General features: G+C 40.6%; 2 protein-coding genes across 2 annotated transcripts; one reads left to right on the top strand and one right to left on the bottom strand.

Annotated features, from left to right (window-relative positions):
• Positions 1-97: 97 nt before the first annotated feature.
• Positions 98-6,144, bottom strand: unc50 (unc-50 homolog (C. elegans)). The gene is made up of 6 exons (XM_080053261.1): positions 6,032-6,144; positions 4,471-4,754; positions 3,639-3,759; positions 3,382-3,521; positions 3,119-3,226; positions 98-2,502 (listed from the first exon to the last, which is right to left on the bottom strand). Exons 2-6 carry the CDS (start codon positions 4,736-4,738, stop codon positions 2,366-2,368), a joined length of 774 nt encoding a protein of 257 aa, XP_079909387.1. The 5' UTR covers positions 4,739-4,754; positions 6,032-6,144; the 3' UTR covers positions 98-2,365.
• Positions 6,145-7,033: 889 nt separating this feature from the next.
• LOC307270005 (NADH-ubiquinone oxidoreductase 75 kDa subunit, mitochondrial-like) lies at positions 7,034-16,722 on the top strand. The gene is made up of 19 exons (XM_080053129.1): positions 7,034-7,109; positions 7,860-7,936; positions 8,276-8,367; positions 8,476-8,583; positions 8,777-8,853; positions 8,974-9,055; positions 9,861-9,991; positions 10,950-11,135; positions 11,734-11,868; positions 12,572-12,686; positions 13,058-13,203; positions 13,708-13,836; positions 13,991-14,120; positions 14,258-14,418; positions 14,767-14,921; positions 15,197-15,372; positions 15,675-15,809; positions 16,289-16,361; positions 16,459-16,722. Exons 2-19 carry the CDS (start codon positions 7,864-7,866, stop codon positions 16,548-16,550), a joined length of 2,196 nt encoding a protein of 731 aa, XP_079909255.1. The 5' UTR covers positions 7,034-7,109; positions 7,860-7,863; the 3' UTR covers positions 16,551-16,722.
• The last annotated feature ends 1,035 nt before the right edge of the window (positions 16,723-17,757 follow it).

The following is a 17,757-nucleotide window of genomic DNA, read 5'->3' as shown; positions in this document are numbered from 1 at the left end:
AAACTAAATACATTGTTTGGCCCAGTACTATGTTGGTTGAAGAACATAGTCACATAGTCCTGATCTCATGATACTGAATGGTAGCAAATCATGGCACCTTCAAACACACATCCAAGTTAAAACATATTAATATATATCTATATTAAGACATTTCAGCAATTAAAGCCTATGTGTCCCTTTTCTTTCTTTAAAGGTGCACTGTGTAACTTTGGGTATGTACGAGAAGTGAACATTTTCTAAGATATATTCTCATAACTGAATAAACAAACTTTCCTCAAGGGAAAATTGGATCCCCTGAAATTGTATAGTGCACCTTTATTATTACATTTGTGAAAGCACAATGCTTCGGGCCTGAATTCGATTCCCATAAATTACAATGCGAATTGAGGCCAAACTACTTTCCGCTTGTTGTTTAGAACACGCCTAAAACATTTTTTATGAGGGTTAGGCCAAGAATCTGGCAACGGCAAATACATAATAAGGTGAGCAGTGAGGTGGGAAGGGCATGAGAACGCAAATGAATATGTAATTACAGGAAAGATGGGTAAGGCAAGTCAGCACAAGGCAAATTTAATGTGCACGGGATATTGTCCACATACCTGTAAAAACACACCCAGTTATATACTAAGGAATTCTCATCTATTGATGCCAAACACCTGGGCAGATTCAAACCAGCACACATCTGTTCATTGGTATTTATTGTACCTGAAGCTAAGTTGTTCAGAGATGGCATCCAATACATGTTTCCACAAGGGAGAAAAATGGTAAATGGACTTGTATAGCGCTATATCTCCGTTTATCACAGACCCAAAGCGCTTTACATTGTTTTTGTACACATTCACCCAGTCACACACACATTCATACACCGATAGCAGCAGCTACCACGCAGGGTAGGCTTAGCACTAGGGTGCTTAGCTAACTAAGCTAACTATCGGGAGCAATTCGGGGTTCAGTGTCTTTCCCAGGGACACTTCGACATGTGGCGGGTAGGCGGGGGATCGAACCTCCGACCCTGCACACCAGAGGCAAACTCCCTACCCACTTCGCCACTGCCGCCCCAAAAAAAGTATAATTTAATTTAATTCGTATCCTTCCTTGTCCTCTGTTGACTGCCAAATATCCAAACTTCTTTGGAAGTCATTTTTTTAATTGCTGTATTTTCTCCATTAGTTTAACTTTTAGTAATTCTTTAGATTTTGAAAACTTTAGACTGATTCCAGTTTGGATAGGACAGTGGTTATCTGAACTTTTTTCCTTGATACAAATGACTTACTAATTGTTTTATATCTCTTAAGTTATATTGTATTCCATAGAATGACTGTCATGTGTATCTCCAATGTGTTACTAGTGTTCAAATGGTTGTGACACTTTGCAGCCATCAAAACTCATTTCATTATATACTATTTAACACCACATTCCTCTACAGGTTCATTCAGTTTTAGTGCTTAGATTAACATATACACCTCATTTAAAGGTTATTTTTTAATTTCTTTATTTTGAGCAAGTTTTTTTCTTCTTGATATGAAATGTAGCAAAATAATTAAACCAAAGCTCAGGTTTCCAGTTCGCATAGGAGAGTTTTTTTTGTTAATACAAATCACTTTGTTTTTTTATTTTTCATAGACCTTGAGATATTTTGGGGTGTTGTTCATAATGGATAATTTTCCATAATTGACAGTGTAACAGGCTAAGTTGTTTGTTTTACATCGACACACCAATTTTAACCAAAGAACGTCAGTGCAACAGCGCCACTGTGAGGCACTTGCATGTAAGTACAAAGCAAAGCATTGTTCAGATGTATCACTCTTGGGTATAAAACTGAGGCAACTTAAGTTAATAAAACCTTTTTAATGGAAGTGCTTCGGAATGTACACTTTAAGAGAAAAACAAAAAAGCAAAATGTTGAATGTCGCTGTTCGTCCATTTTTCTACTTTTTATCTCTTTAATAAAACAGCTTTGTTTTTTTTAAATCTTTCGTTTTAGGAAAAAACTCTTCAGAAACAATCATCGCTGTGTATATGACAACCTGCCAGAAAATACTATTTACAAATCATTAAAAAAAAAAAGAATCAACAACAAAAAAGGCTGTGTCTCATGTTCCCAAACTAGTCCATAAACACATCGTTGTTCACCGACTGTGGAGCTCCAAAAACCCAAAAACCTCAATTGAGAGTCAAGCCAAAAGTCCACCAGCTCAGTATCAATCAACCCAATAGTCGACCACAGTCCTTTCTCGACCGACATGAGGGCTGTATATGGATTCCTTGTCACCTACACGTGAGTTCGAAAAAAGCAGATCTGGAGTCAGTTTAGGGGCAGATTTTAGTGTCCAACCCTTCGGTAGGGGCCTAAATATTGCTTCTCTCACTGCACTCTGTACTTGTAGAACCAGCAGAGGCCCTGTGTGAAGTTCCAGCCTAGCGACACAGACAGGACGTAGATGAGAGCCAGCACTGCAAAGGGGTAGAGCAGCACTACTGTGTTCTTCAGGAAGGGTAACGCTGTGTGGGAAAACACCAAGACACATATTAGAACAGTGACACACACACACACACACACACACACACACACACAGACAGACAGACAGACAGACAGACAGACAGACAGACAGACAGACAGACAGACAGACACACAGCCTTGTCTCGATGCACCAATCCACTATTTTTCAGTACGATCCAATTCTGATACTGTCAGATATCACAATTATTATACATTTCTTTGTTGGTGGTGATGTTATGTGTAAGATTAGGAAGGCTTAAGGTTGTTCAACAATTTGAATACAGAAGAACATCAGAACTCAACTTTTTAATTGCTAAATTACCTTTAACTGTGCTATATAACATAGCTCTGGTCTTAAAGTTAATTTTTCTCTCATAGTTAAAATAATTTAAAAAATAATTAAAAACAGACTATGGATCGGTATGTGGATGGGAGTTGTCAATCAGATAAGTAGATTGCAGCCATATCGGACCCGATACCGATATTGGATCGGATCGGTCCCATCCCTAATTATTTCTACTGTCTGCTTACATCAACTATAAAAAGGGATCCATATCTAATACCTTCGGCTTCAAACACACCCACATGCTTCCATACATGAGTGTGAATGGGACTCACCGTTGTACCCTAAGAACGTGATGTAGAGATAGTAACTGATGGCGATCAGCCACATTGTGTTGCCCACAAAGTATCCCAGGAACCAGTCAGAGTTTATCACCACGATGTCTGAAAAAACACACAAAGATACCTGTGAGACGGGGGCCATTTTGACCTTTTTCCTTGAACAAAACCCTATGTATGTACTTCATTGTCTTATAGTTTCATTGCCAATTATAACTCACATTTCAAACAACAGTGATACAGCAAGGCAGTGTACTTACGGTTAATGAAGAAGAGCTGCAGGAAATGCAGGATGACTAGCAGCGGGTAGAAGGCGTTGAGGTGAACGTCGAACGCGTAGCCCCACTCCACGTCAAAGTTCTTGCTGGGCTGTTTCAGCAGGTATCTATTGGTGATAAACCTGGAACAAGACAAAAGAACATGTTCAGGAGAGGCTCCATCTTAATGTTAAGAGGTTACCATTGGCTTACTGTAACTTAAGGCAATGTTATTTGTTATACTGCATCCTACTACTCACCACATTAGGGTTGATATGAGCAGTCCCACTCCTATACAGTCAACCAGAACCACCCACAACAGCAGTTTGAGGGTCTCCAGCACGCCCATGTCCAGCACCAGACCAAAGCCTATTGTCGACACTGTGGAGGAACACACACACTTTACTGGTTAGATTATCTGACCAATGAGTGAAGAGAACGTTTCCACATGGCTCATGACATCAGCTGATTCAGACCAGATCAAACTATATGTGTGAAAGAGAACCAAACCTTTGCGAGAACACAATGTATCATTGTTGATTCTGGTACAAAGTTAGCTAACTAGAAGTGGACTAGAAGTGGACTTGCAGGTGTGAAAGCACCCTCACTGATTCAAATGAACTACGCTGAACCAGTCCCAAGGAAAGCCACTTTAAAAAGAGAGATGTTGGAAATGGAACAGACAGTTGCCCCATCATAAAGACCTGACTGACCAATATGTATTTATATTAAATTTAGTTAAGTCAGGTTAAGTTCATTAAATTTTAGTCAATTGTACACAGGGCACATTGCAATTTGTTCTACTCATATCCCCTCTCAAGTTTTCTACTTCTGAGGAGGTCAGAGCGCAGGGTCAGCCATAGTACAGCCCCCCCCCTGGAGCAGTTTGGGGTTAAGTGTCTTGCTCAAGGACACAATGGTAGAGATTGTGGGCACCGCAGATGTAATACCAGCCACCACCAATGTAACAAATAACACCCTTATGTCCTTTGCCGGGGATTGAACCAGCGACCTCATGGTTACTGGTGGGACCCCTTTTCCTCTGTAGGCCGTCCTACCACCCAACAAATAACACACTGTCCGATGACTTACCACACAGCCAGACGCTGAGCACCACCAGGAAGGCGGGGTCGTCCCTGGCCCACTGGTCCTTGGTCTGTTTGCGGTAGTGGAAGTTGCGGTAGACCCTCTGCGGCGAGGTGAACAGGTAGAGCATCTGCCACAGGGCAAAGTCAAAGTCCATCTGTTTGAAGCGGAGCAGCCGCCGCAGGTACTTGTAGCGTTTGGCGCCGGCCGTGTGGCGAGCGGCGTCCCTGGAGCCCGGCGTGCCGTTGCTATGCGGCAAGGTGGTCGGCAACATGGCGCTGGCTTGAAGACTAGAAAGAGAAGGGGGAAAGGACAACATGGAGGTAAGGACAGACTAATTGAATGGCTTAGGCTGCGTTCCAATACCCATACTAAATACATAAAAAAGATTTAGGATGTCCCAATTCTTGTGGTCAGATTCAGTATGCTTACTACATCCGGCCGAGATTTTTGGTGTTGAGATAAGTATGCTATTTGGGTGATTCTGACCCACAATCCAGTGCACACCGAAAGTGACATCACATCGACTGAGCCTCCGTATGAAAACAAACGGGAATGTCACGGATATAAAAGCAAGAGGCAAGATCAAGGCGCAATGTTATGATGAAATAGATAAGTAAAATTATGTCCCAACTGTTTGCATACTGCATCCTGACTAGATTATTTTCATGGTCAGATGTAGTATGTAGAATAGAAAAAAGAAAGAGTATGCGATTTGGAACACAGGGTAAATTTACACACACACACACACACACACACACACACACACACACACACACACACACACACACACACACACACACACACACACACACACACACACACACACACACACACACACACACACACACACACACACACACACACACACACACACACACACACACACACAGGAAAGGATCAGCTCGAGATATCACCCCCTCATGATCGTGTATTGATATTACCAAATTTTATTGTTGACTCTTTGCTACTTAAAAATGTAAATGAGTGTAACGTAACTTTATTGACTGTCTTGTCTAAGAATGGCCCTATCCAAAGTATTGTACACATATAATGACTGTCTTTGCATAGACTTTTTGCCCATTAATAACAGTAAATAAACTAATAGATAGCACTCTAACCTTGAAAGAAATTTAGACATACCAAAAAAACAGTTCTGTATCTTGAATTGTGGTGTGTAAGTTAGTGGAAGAAAATGTTTATTGTAGCTATAAGGGGCGTGTACCATAGAATGCTGTCACTGACGTTTTACCAAAATAGGCTAGAAGAAGAATGACAACACAGAAGATGCTATTGCAAACTTCTGATGCATATTGACTAAGTTACGTCAACAACTGTATTAATATATAAACCAATGTCATTATACGTAACGTAATGCGCACAAGCAGTTTTACCCCCCAACAAGCGTTGACATAATGAATTCACTTGTAAGTTGACGCTGTTAGCTTGTTGCTAACTAGTTTAATAAGATGTGAAGGCCTTGTCGCTCGTATTTCTAACCACCTTGGCGTAAACGTAGCGGCGACTCTAGGGTATTATCTACACAAAAAATCTGAATAATATTCACCGATTTTGTTGTTGTTGTTGTACTCCTTAAAAAAAAGAAAGCGCCGAGTCCTGCTCGGTTCTGTTCTGTTCTGTAGCCGTAGACGCTTCCTGAACTGTCCTGAACACGTAGCTACTTCCGGTAACAGCTGAGTCATCATGGGAAATGTAGTCGGAGGTTGAACGCCAGGGTCACGAAGGTAAAAATGTTTTACAACTAAATAAATAATTAAAAAGGAAGAGACATATCATAAATAAACAGATAGATAGATAGATAGATAGATAGATAGATAGATAGATAGATAGATAGATAGATAGATAGATAGATAGATAGATAGATAGATAGATAGATAGATAGATAGATAGATAGATAGATAGATAGATAGATTTCAAAGCATTGCCAATACAAGACGCCAGAGTTGATTATTTCTTAACTGCAGTGAGGCTTTATTAGTTATGATGTGTAATTAATGGATTTACTAATTGACTGACTATAATAAACCTGTAGGTGTAGTACCTCATCATGGTCACCAGAGGGCGACACAGTCCGTGCCTTCAATACTACACTGATTTTTTGCGTCCCTTTTGCTTTTTACCTGTGGATGTAGTACCTCAGTGTGACCACATGATGGCAGTATAGAGGCGTAATTATAAAGAGATTTATGTCTTGACCTTTTTTATATACTATCTATGGTCTTGATACGTTCCCCTCACTGAAAATAGACAATAGTTCTTAAACACCCGGCAAATATACGAAAAATAAAAGTGTTAATGTATTCCTCCATTTTCCTTCATAAATTGTCATAAAGTTATAATTATCAATTCGATCAAACCAACAATAGTAAGGGTATACATATGTGTAGAATAAAATATAAATATGGGGGGGGAGGCATCAGCACAATCTCTAAGGCGTCAAGAACTGTTGCATTGGTTGTTGAAATGTTGAAATTAAGTGAATGTGTTTCTTTTATTGTGAAAGTTCGAGTTTCACTTCAAACGGAAAAAGGACGCTATGCTATTTCCGCTAAATACGCCATAGCTATTGGTCTGGTGTGATTTAGATCACCGCTGTTCTGGTCAAGAAGGCCAAATAGCAAAAGGTAAGAACCTCAAACATAGTATGCACTTATAAATGTTTAAATTCAGATGTTATTGAATTGCCAGAGCGTATAAAAATGAAGTGTTTGACCTTATTAACCCTGATAACCTTCTTACAACACTGCAGTGCTCGTGTCCTTGACTACTCTTTGCTAACGCTAGCCTGCGAGCCGGGGACGTTTAAGCTACCTTTGAGCTTATTTCCATGTCCACATTGCTTTAAAACACTGTATTTAATCGTGCCTAATGTTTTCTTGAGTCGATATGTTTTGGAAATTCAGCTTTTGCTCAACGTGCATGGTCTCATTAAGACGTAAAGTACGTGGCACAGTGTCAATATCACTTGTTATTGTTGACAGTGAAGTTTAGATATCTGCATACAGGATTTACATACTATTACATAGCATGATTTACAAACACAATTTGTATTATTGTTATTATTGATGAACCAAGGGCTGGACTGAATTAAGCATACTTTTAATAGAATAATTTTTGAAATTTGTTAAAATGTAGCCAATGTATGCTGCTACTGGATGCCTTCAGTATCTATCTATCTATCTATCTATCTATCTATCTATCTATCTATCTATCTATCTATCTATCTATAATAAGGTATGCAGTATAGAGAATATTAAAGATTGAGTACAGAATCTGTCAACAAACAAGGACTCCATGTTGATTTTTACTAGTTGTGGTTAGGGCTTAATACAAGGAGTTGATGAACAGAAAATCAATTGGTCTCCCTCTTCCAGCATCATGTTGCGTCTGCCGACCGTCGGTCGGGCTCTTGCCGGAGCCGCCAAGAGCAGCCTGTCTCCCTCCAACACAGGTAAGACCTAATAGTGTGTGTGGGTGTGTAGTGTACACATCGGTGTTTGTTTGTATGTCGAGGTACCATTGGACACTATTCACTTCACTCTAATGAAGCAGTTTCTCTCTGCATACTTGTAGTTTTGTAGTTTTTAAGATCAGGCTTTGATTGTAAGTATTATTGTTATCATCAAGCAATATTTTAGATACCTTTTTTATGTCATATGTCATTTATGTCATTTCATCACATATATTTTGACCAATGCATGTTTCTCCTATCTGTAGTATAGGTTTGTAAATAATTGAATTAAATTCATTTCATTTGAGTGTATTTGGCAAAATTTGTGTCCACTTTCAGTGCGTACTTCGGCGCGCGCTGCAAGCAACATGGTGGAAGTGTTAGTGGATGGGAAACCGTTTGAGGTGGAGCCTGGGACTACCGTGCTCCAGGTAATACACCCCCCTCCCCCGCCCCCCTTATTTTACCTCCAGCAACTAAATACAGACGTTTCAATTTCATGTTCCCCTTCATATTGTATATACTGTATTTCTGTTCAGGTCTGTGAGAAAGCAGGAGTCCAGATCCCCCGGTTCTGTTATCATGAGCGCCTCTCGGTGGCGGGAAACTGTCGCATGTGTCTGGTGGAGATTGAGAAAGTTCCAAAGGTAACATAGGAGTGCATAAAGTTTGTGCATAGGTGGATACATTAACAGCAACTTGTCTGCATTTGTATTTAATTAAACAAAAGAAAAACCAGACAAGAAAACTTTAGCATAGACATTTATTTCAGTAGATTTTGATGTGTGTGTGTGTGTGCGTGTGCGCGTGCGTGTGCTTGCTCTCTTGTGTCCTCCTCAGCCAGTAGCAGCCTGTGCCATGCCTGTCATGAAGGGCTGGAACATTCTCACTAACTCAGAGAAAACACGCAAAGCTAGGTAAAATATAAATCATCGTAACGTATTTAAATCATGATATAAACTTCAAACATAAAATGTCAAGTGGATAAAGCATAGTTTTAGGTTTGATGAGTGTGTGTGTGTTTTTGTTTTGAACAGAGAGGGAGTGATGGAGTTCCTGTTGGCCAACCACCCACTGGACTGTCCCATCTGTGACCAGGGAGGAGAGTGTGACCTGCAGGTAACTAGATAACATGTGTATGGAGGTCAAAAAGATATGTTAAAACCATTTTAAATTAGTTTGTTAAAGGTTCAGTAAGTGATATGGTCCTTTTAGCTACCTTCCTGTCAGTGACTGCAGTTAGCGGTCCCCTCCCCTCATCCCTACGTCACCACCACATGAACACACAGCCGTCTTCATCAGATAGTGCCACGATGGAGAGCAGCGAGTCATCGTTCACGGGGCAAAGAGACCCGCCTCTTTATAGCGCTCTGTCTCCTGATTGGATAAAAATTAGCGGCATACTCAAAATTTGATCTGGCAATAACTGCAAAGCTGAATGACTGGAAGACCTGTCTTATGAACTGTGCATACTGTGATTTCTGTGTGAATATAGAGTGATTTAACACAAAAATATTGCTTACTTCTCCTTTTTAAAGGTGCACTATGCAGTTTCAGGGAAGTGGAGGTTTGTTTACATTTGCAGAGCCTGCAGTCAATTCACAAAAACCTTTTCCTCTACATCTAATTCTTAGTATTAAATAATGGTTTTTGAGGAACCTTGAACCAAACGTAAGACTAGAATACTTTTTTTCTTAAACCAAACTGTGGGCCCTGTGGCTGTAAACAACAACAACAGTGAAACAGTAACTTTTCAGGAAGCATTCTTAACTTCAAACAGTGTTCTCAGGGATCCAGGGAAAGTGTGTTTATTCAGATATGAGAACATACCATAGAAAATGTTCACTTCTCTGTCACACCCCAAAGTTACATAGTGCACCTTTAATGTCTTTTGCTTACCCCTCTGTCTGCTTTGCTTCCCCAGGATCAGTCCATGCAGTTTGGCTCGGACCGCAGTCGCTTCACAGAGGGGAAGAGAGCTGTGGAGGACAAGAACATCGGACCGCTCATCAAGACAATCATGACCCGCTGCATTCAGTGCACACGCTGTGTCCGGTATGTATGGCTAATGTAGGAAAAAAACACACATTCATATATACAGTTTATTAGTGTTGACCATTCAAATATAAAGGACCCCCTCCCATTCAACTGACAATCTCACAGTCCAAATGTGTTAATGAAACGTGGATCATTCCATTTTGTCTATATCGGAGGGGTGCTGAATGTCTGATTTTTAAAATGGAAGTGCTTGGTTTCTTCCAATAAATCATGATGCATCACCTTATTGTGGTATAAATATCAGCCTATTGTACTGTTAATACAAATGTGAAACTAACTTATGAGCTTTTATCTCGTAGTGAATGTGAATGGTAGACTAAAGTCTCAATCAAATGAATTCTAATGCCAAGCCGAGAAGACAAACTGTAGTTGGGTGTTGCAGCCCCTTTGTCTGGTGTGGGGAAAAAGTGGAAGCCAATGTTTGCAAATGAGAATATGGGTTAAAAAAAATGACCAAATGACTGAACGTTTTGTGTACTGTAGGCTAATTTCGACCAATCCCATTCGAGTATGTAAATTCCTAGTCGTGGGACACCATTCCTGCGTTTCAAATCTCATCCTCTTTCTTCTTTCTATTCTACATACTACATCTGACAATAAAAAGAATCTAGTTTGGCAGTATTCTACACTTGGCACATACTTATACTTATTTATTTCATCATAACATTGCACCTTGATCTTGCCGATCTTCACTGGATTGTGGTGGGTCAGAATCGCCCCCAAATAGGATGCTGTTTTCAACACTCAAAATCTCGGCGGGATCTAGTAGACATCCGGGTATTTTTAAGCATACTAAATCGACAAATCACAAGAATTGGGACATCTAAAATCTTTATTTATACCATAATTAAATAGCAGAAAGTATGGGGAGTGGAACGCAGCCCATGTCGTTTGTTGAAATCAAATGAGAATTGGAATCAAAAAATTAAATGTTGCCTATTTTTCTTCTTGTTAGTTTTGCCAGTGAGATTGCGGGAGTGGAGGACCTGGGAACCACAGGCAGAGGGAACAACCTGCAGATCGGGACGTACGTGGAGAAGATGTTCATGTCTGAACTGTCCGGCAACGTGATCGATGTGTGTCCTGTCGGAGCGCTCACCTCCAAACCCTACGCCTTCACCGCACGCCCATGGGAGACAAGGTAGGGGTTTTATTTTTTTATTTCTTAATTCATTAATTCATTCATTTTTTCAGTCCTTGCTTGTATTATTAGGGATGACTAGTCAAACAGTAGCCTACACTAACGTTTAGCAAGAAACTTTATAGAGACACACTTAAAATAACGATCTCTGCCCATACATTTCAATTGTGCTTGGTTTTCCCTGGTTATTCTTGTGTGTGGGATTTTTTTTTTCTCTTCCCAAAAACGAACCATAATACCAAGAATAAAATATACAGAAATAATTGTACAAGAAAGGAACCTTCATACTGTCTATTTTAGCTTTTTTAATATAGACAATGCCTGCCAAATATAGCACACATATACAAACACACATTCATACAAGCATTGAAAGGAGTAGATTGGTTACCAGACGGACAGGGTGGTTATTACTCAGTCATTGGGTAGTGAGAAATAAAGGGGCACCACAAATTCTTCAAAGCCTCTCTGAAAATTTTCAATCACATTTCTTGAGTTTTGAGAAGTAATATAACATCCCTCAACCAGTAAATAGGATGGGATATATGGGGTTTTCTGGTGTCATTTTACTAAAGCTTATGTCTTGTGCTGTTGTATGCAGGAAAACGGAGTCCATTGACGTTTTGGACGCGGTGGGCAGTAACATTGTGGTGAGCACCAGAGGAGGAGAGGTGATGAGGGTCATGCCCCGGCTCAACGAAGACGTCAACGAAGAGTGGATCTCTGACAAGACCAGGTACAATACAAAGACATGCTTTTTAAAGGTACACTGTAGAATTTATTTCCATTTTTTTTTAAGGACAGACTTGGTAGAAAGTATGTTTTTAATTGGTGTATCATTGCTTAAAAAATTTAATAAATAGTCCCTGTCAAGCTGTCTGCAGAGAGTTCTGGGTAAACAAAATACTGTTGCTGTCGCTTTTTTTTTTTTTTTGGCATTTTTATGCTTTATTGATAGTGTAGAGACAGAGTTGAAATGGGGCAGAGAGGGGAGTGACATGCAGAGAACTGGAATTGAACCCGGGTCCGCTGCTGGCCGAGTCCCATGGGGGGACGTCCTACCAACTGAGCTAAGGGTGCCCCCCTGTTACTGTCGCTTTAAGAAAAAAAAATGTTTTAGTGTCTTTCTGCAACACATACAAAATACCCTTGTAAATAAAACTGAAACTGCATGGCAAGACATCACTAAAGATGAATGAATTTGCACCTTTAGGATCTTTAGTCCCAGCCCGTAGAATTTATTTATTTATTCTGAACAGACTGGTTCAGAAAGGGAATATAACATTCATAGGAAAGTTTTAATAAGTGTATAGTCACTTGAAAATCAGTGTTTTTTTATAACCTTTTAGAATGTGCCTTTTACATCTACATGGGCGCTGAGGCTGACCATGTCTTTTTTTTTATACACTTATACCTGCCATCCTTAAATGTGTCCACAGGTTTGCCTACGATGGTCTGAAGAGGCAGAGGTTGACCCAGCCACTGGTGAAGGATGGCTCAGGTCAGCTGACCCCCACCACCTGGGAAGACGCTCTCACTCGGGTGGCTGGAGCAGTAAGTCTTTAGCTCTGTATATCCCCCCTGTATTCCCGTCTATTCAAATCACTTATCAAAACTCACCTCTCTTCAGAATAGCGTTCAGCCAATGATAATATAACTTTTTTACATACATTACATATTTATTTTACATATTTACATTACACTGAACATCATATGGCGATTTTTGTGTTTGGCTTTATTGCTAAACCTGTTTTTAACTTTCTTGTGTACTCACTTTATTGTAAAGTGTCTTTGAGTACCTTGGAAAGCGCCAAATAAAATTAATACATTATTATTACCAGAGGTCATTTGTGGCCTTTTGTTATCATATTCTGTCTGTATGCTTAAGTGTGTGTGTGTGTGTGTGTGTGTGTGTGTGTGTGTAGCTTCAGAGCGTGCAGGGTAATGAGGTGGCGGCCATTGCAGGTGGGTTGGTTGACGCTGAAGCCCTGGTCTCCCTCAAAGATCTGCTCAACAGACTGGACTCAGAGAACCTCTGCACTGAGGAGCTCTTCCCCATGGCGGGGGCAGGGTGAGAGACTATTGACTATTATGGCCCTGTCATTGTGTTTGGAATGTTTACTATAACATTACATAACAATACAATAATACCTTTATTTATAGAGCACTTTTAAAATCCACATTACTTTTATTTTTTTACCTTTACCAGGCAGGTAATTAAAAAGTGCTTTACAAAGCAGCCGAATCCAAACCGAAAAATAGACTCATAAGAATTCCCATTTTCAGAAACACAATTGAAGAACTGCTTGGTGTAAATAAAAACTATTCAATGAGTGCAATGAAGAAAAAGGCAAAAATTTAAGAGAACAGCATTTTTAAAATTTAGCATCATTTACACTAAGTATTGCAATCAATATAAAGTCTTTCTCCATTCTTGCGCACCCTGCTGCCTAGTGTTACCAGTATTAGTACATGATGTATGCAAAGTTAGAGCCAGGAGAAAATAGCTGCTATTAAATTCAATGAAAGGATCACTCTCCAGACAGTTAATTGACTTTGTCCTCTCTCCTTGTAGTTCTGACCTGCGCTCCAACTACCTGCTGAACTCTGGCATCGCTGGCATGGAGGAGTGTGACCTCCTGCTGCTAGTAGGAAGCAACCCGCGCTACGAAGCCCCGCTCTTCAACGCACGCATACGCAAGAGGTAAAAACACACACATCACAACCATACATAGGGCTGGGCTATGCATGAATATTTAATTTCATGGCATATGCATTTGTACTTTTTCTCCCCCACAGGCCAATAACTCATTCTATTATGTCTCTTGTAACTGGCGTCTTCCCTTTTGCTTTTCCAGTTGGCTTCACAATGAGTTGCGTGTGGCCATGGTGGGTCACGAGGTGGATCTGAGTTACAACTACGACCACCTGGGAGAGGAGACCGCAGTACTGAAGGAGCTGGCTGACGGCACACACCCATTCTGCCAGGTAACACACACACACACACACAGACAGACAGACAGACAGACAGACAGACAGACAGACAGAGTTTGACTTTGGTGCTCAGTTTACTTACAGTAGAAGTGTTGAATGAATTTATCAATTTATTTTGTTTTGTGTTGTAGGTCCTTTCAGCGGCTAAGCGTCCTGTGGTTGTCGTGGGCAGCAGCTGTCTGCAGAGGGAGGACGGGGCGGCCATTTTGAGCGTGGTGTCCACCATCGCTCAGAACGCCAGGAGCAGCAGTGGAGTGGAGCCGGGCTGGAAGGTGCTCAACGTCCTGCACAGGTACAACTCACAAACAAAGTCATGAGTACTGTGGAAAACCTGCTCTAAACTAGTGAAAATCAATATATGCTATCAAAGTTGGGTGTCTCGATTAGCTTTTACAAAAATCTGATCGAAAAATACATTTTGTTCAGGACTTTGTGGGCAAGGCCTATCATGGTCTCCATGGCAACAGTCATTGTTTTTATAGAACGTTTTGGACAGAGAATTGCTGTGATTGGTTCAAAATACTTACTGTGTCATAAGAACCTGCCTCATCTAAACAGAGTTTATCAAACCTTAATGACTTAATGTGAGGTAAAAGTTCATGCTTCCTGCTCATACCGTGTGTGTGTGTGTGTGTAACAGAGTGGCCAGTCAGGTGGCTGCGTTGGACCTGGGCTACAAGGCGGGCGTGGACGCCATCAGAAGCAATCCCCCCAAAGTGCTGTTCCTGCTGGGAGCTGACGCCGGCTGTATCACCAGAGCAGACCTGCCTAAAGACAGCCTCATTATCTACCAGGGTACACACACACACACCAGCTGCCATGTGTCTACAGTAGCACAGAACAAACAAACTTAACGGCCTTACGCATTCTTATATATAGTGGGCATCCTCGGGAAATGCACCTGTTAGAATACCAACAGGAAGTACTATAGAATAAATAACTAAATACACCTTCACATCATCACTTGATATTGTGGAGAGATTTGAGGCAGTGGTGGATGTCCTTAAAGGGCCACCATAGCTTCTGTAAATACTCTTATATTAAACGCACTCTAACTTTCCCGTTTCCAGGTCACCACGGTGACGTAGGAGCACCAATGGCGGACATCGTGCTGCCCGGCGCCGCCTACACGGAGAAGAGCGGCACCTACGTGAACACTGAAGGCCGCAGTCAACACACCCGCCTGGCTGTGACCGCGCCAGGCATGGCCCGCGAGGACTGGAAGATCCTAAGGGCTGTGTCTGAGGTACACACTCACTCATTCTAATACACACACTTACGCATTCTAATACTCACTCACTCACTCTCTCACACACACTCTCTCTCACACTCTCACTCCGTCATTCTAATACACACACACACACTTACACATTCTAATACTCTCTCACTCTCACTCACTCACTCACTCACTCACTCACTCACTCACTCACTCACTCACTCACTCACTCACTCACTCACTCACTCACTCACTCACTCACTCACTCACTCACACTCTCACACACACACCCTAGAAATCTCTAATAATAATGTGTGTTTGTGTGTTCTTAGCTGGCCGGTGTTACGCTGCCCTACGACACCCTGGAGGAGGTGCGCTCCAGACTAGCCGACGTCTCTCCTAACCTGGTCCGCTACGATGACCTAGAGGAGGCTAACTACTTCAAACAGGCTAATGAACTCGCACAGGTACAGAGAATGTGGAGTATCACACACGCACACACTCACATCCATCTTTATCGCTATACAAAAAATCTATTTGGAATCCAACTTTGAAACCATTTTTCTAAAGTTGAGATCCTTATGTGCACAAGTGTACAACAAGTTAATACAAAGATGGGCCTAATTGATAAGAATGTTCACAATAAAGTGTGAAAAAAAGCTGGTATTTGTTGCACTTGATTGATACAACCACAGCAATTGAAGGAGGGATTCAGACCCCTTCACTCTTGCATATTTTAATTATTTTAAAAGGACAAAATTGCCACTTTTGCTCATCAATCCAAACTCAATAACCTATTATAAAAAAGTTAAATAAATAAAACCTAATTTAAAAATGTATAATAATCAAAAACCGCGATATCTCTTATTTCATCCATTTAAAATGACACACACAACCAGATAAAGGGTGCAAAAAGATCACACATCTTTCCATGATGTTTCCACAGGCTGTGAACCAGGACCTCATAGCTGCTCCTCTGGTACCGCCTCAACTCACAGCAAAAGACTTCTATATGACTGGTAAGTGTAGTTTTTTTTCAATAGCGCAAAAACTACAACTTTAAAAAAATATTCCTATAATCTCCTCACACCCACTTTCCCCTGTGTGTTGTTTCAGACTCTATCAGCAGGGCTTCACAGACCATGGCCAAATGCGTCAAAGCCGTGACGGAAGGAGCGGCCGCCGTCGACGAACCCTCCGTTTGCTGAATGTCCACAGAACACACAATAAACTCTCTTCCTCCTCTGCCAGAACAACACACAACTCCTTAACTTAAAGCTGTCCTCGGTGTTTGTTGTATACATATAATAAATAGTTTTCACTCCGGGGGAAAACCACCTTTGTTGAATAATGCTGATAAAATATAAATAAAATCTTACAAATGTATTTTTTTTCCAGTTTGAGTTTTTTCTTTTTCTTTGATCATTTATCATTCCTTCATCTTTTTTTTTACCAACGCATTTAAAGTTGGAGTCAGCGCTTGTTGTCAAAATCCTTTTTTTGTCAAAATCAGTGAATATCTCCTCATGATCCACTACCTGTCTGTAATTTGTGCGCGCGCCGCAGCAAAAAAAAAATAAGCAGTGTTAATACACAGCCTAGGCTCTTCTCTCCCTTCAACAGAAAACAAATCAAGCTTAACCAAACTGTTACACATCAAGCATTACAATGTCAAACAATATGAAATATGGTCAAATTCGGTAAAGGAGGCATAGCAGTCTTCTACCAATCAGGAGATCAGTTAGAGGACCTAAAATACCTGAAACTCTTGGTTAAAGGCACTATACGTACATTACATTTACAAGTCTCATCAAGGATTTGGACGAGGGGAATTATCTCCATCATTGTCTCAAATCAAACTTAAAGGCATAATTGACATTTAAAGAGACAATGGAATTTAAATGAGAAGACATACCATTCTCTTCTATATCATATATTAGCTTAGCATAAAAACTGGAGAAGGTGGGAAAAAGGCAAGCCTGGCTTTGTCCAAAAACTTCAACAAAATCTTAAACCTCAGTCAATAAATATGTCATGTCTTGTCTGTATAATCCACACTAAAACTGATAATACGGCAATTCAGTTTTACTTATGTGTGGGACTAGGGAGTAGGAAAAAAATCTTTAAAAAATAAATAAATGTGGTGTCATCCAGTTTACCTGTGGTTTGGGTTACATACAAAGCCTTTGAGGAAAACATTTTTAAGTCCTTCAAAGTCCTTAGAAAAGTATTTTAATAAGTGTTTAATGCTCATCCTATAGTCTACCCCTTACGTGACATAAATGGATTGGGAATGGGACTCTGGTGTGTGGAGTTGGGACACAATTCCTCTAGACGAATGGCTTTTGTCATACACTGTTCGAGAGAGAAAGAGACAGAGAGAGAGAGAGGGTTTTTATAGCTCTTCTAACCAAA

Source organism: Ammodytes marinus (genome assembly GCF_949987685.1).
Source record: "Ammodytes marinus genome assembly, chromosome: 24".
Lineage (NCBI taxonomy): Eukaryota > Metazoa > Chordata > Actinopteri > Uranoscopiformes > Ammodytidae > Ammodytes > Ammodytes marinus.
Note: the sequence above shows the minus strand (reverse complement) of the source record. Positions and strands in the feature narration are given on the sequence as shown.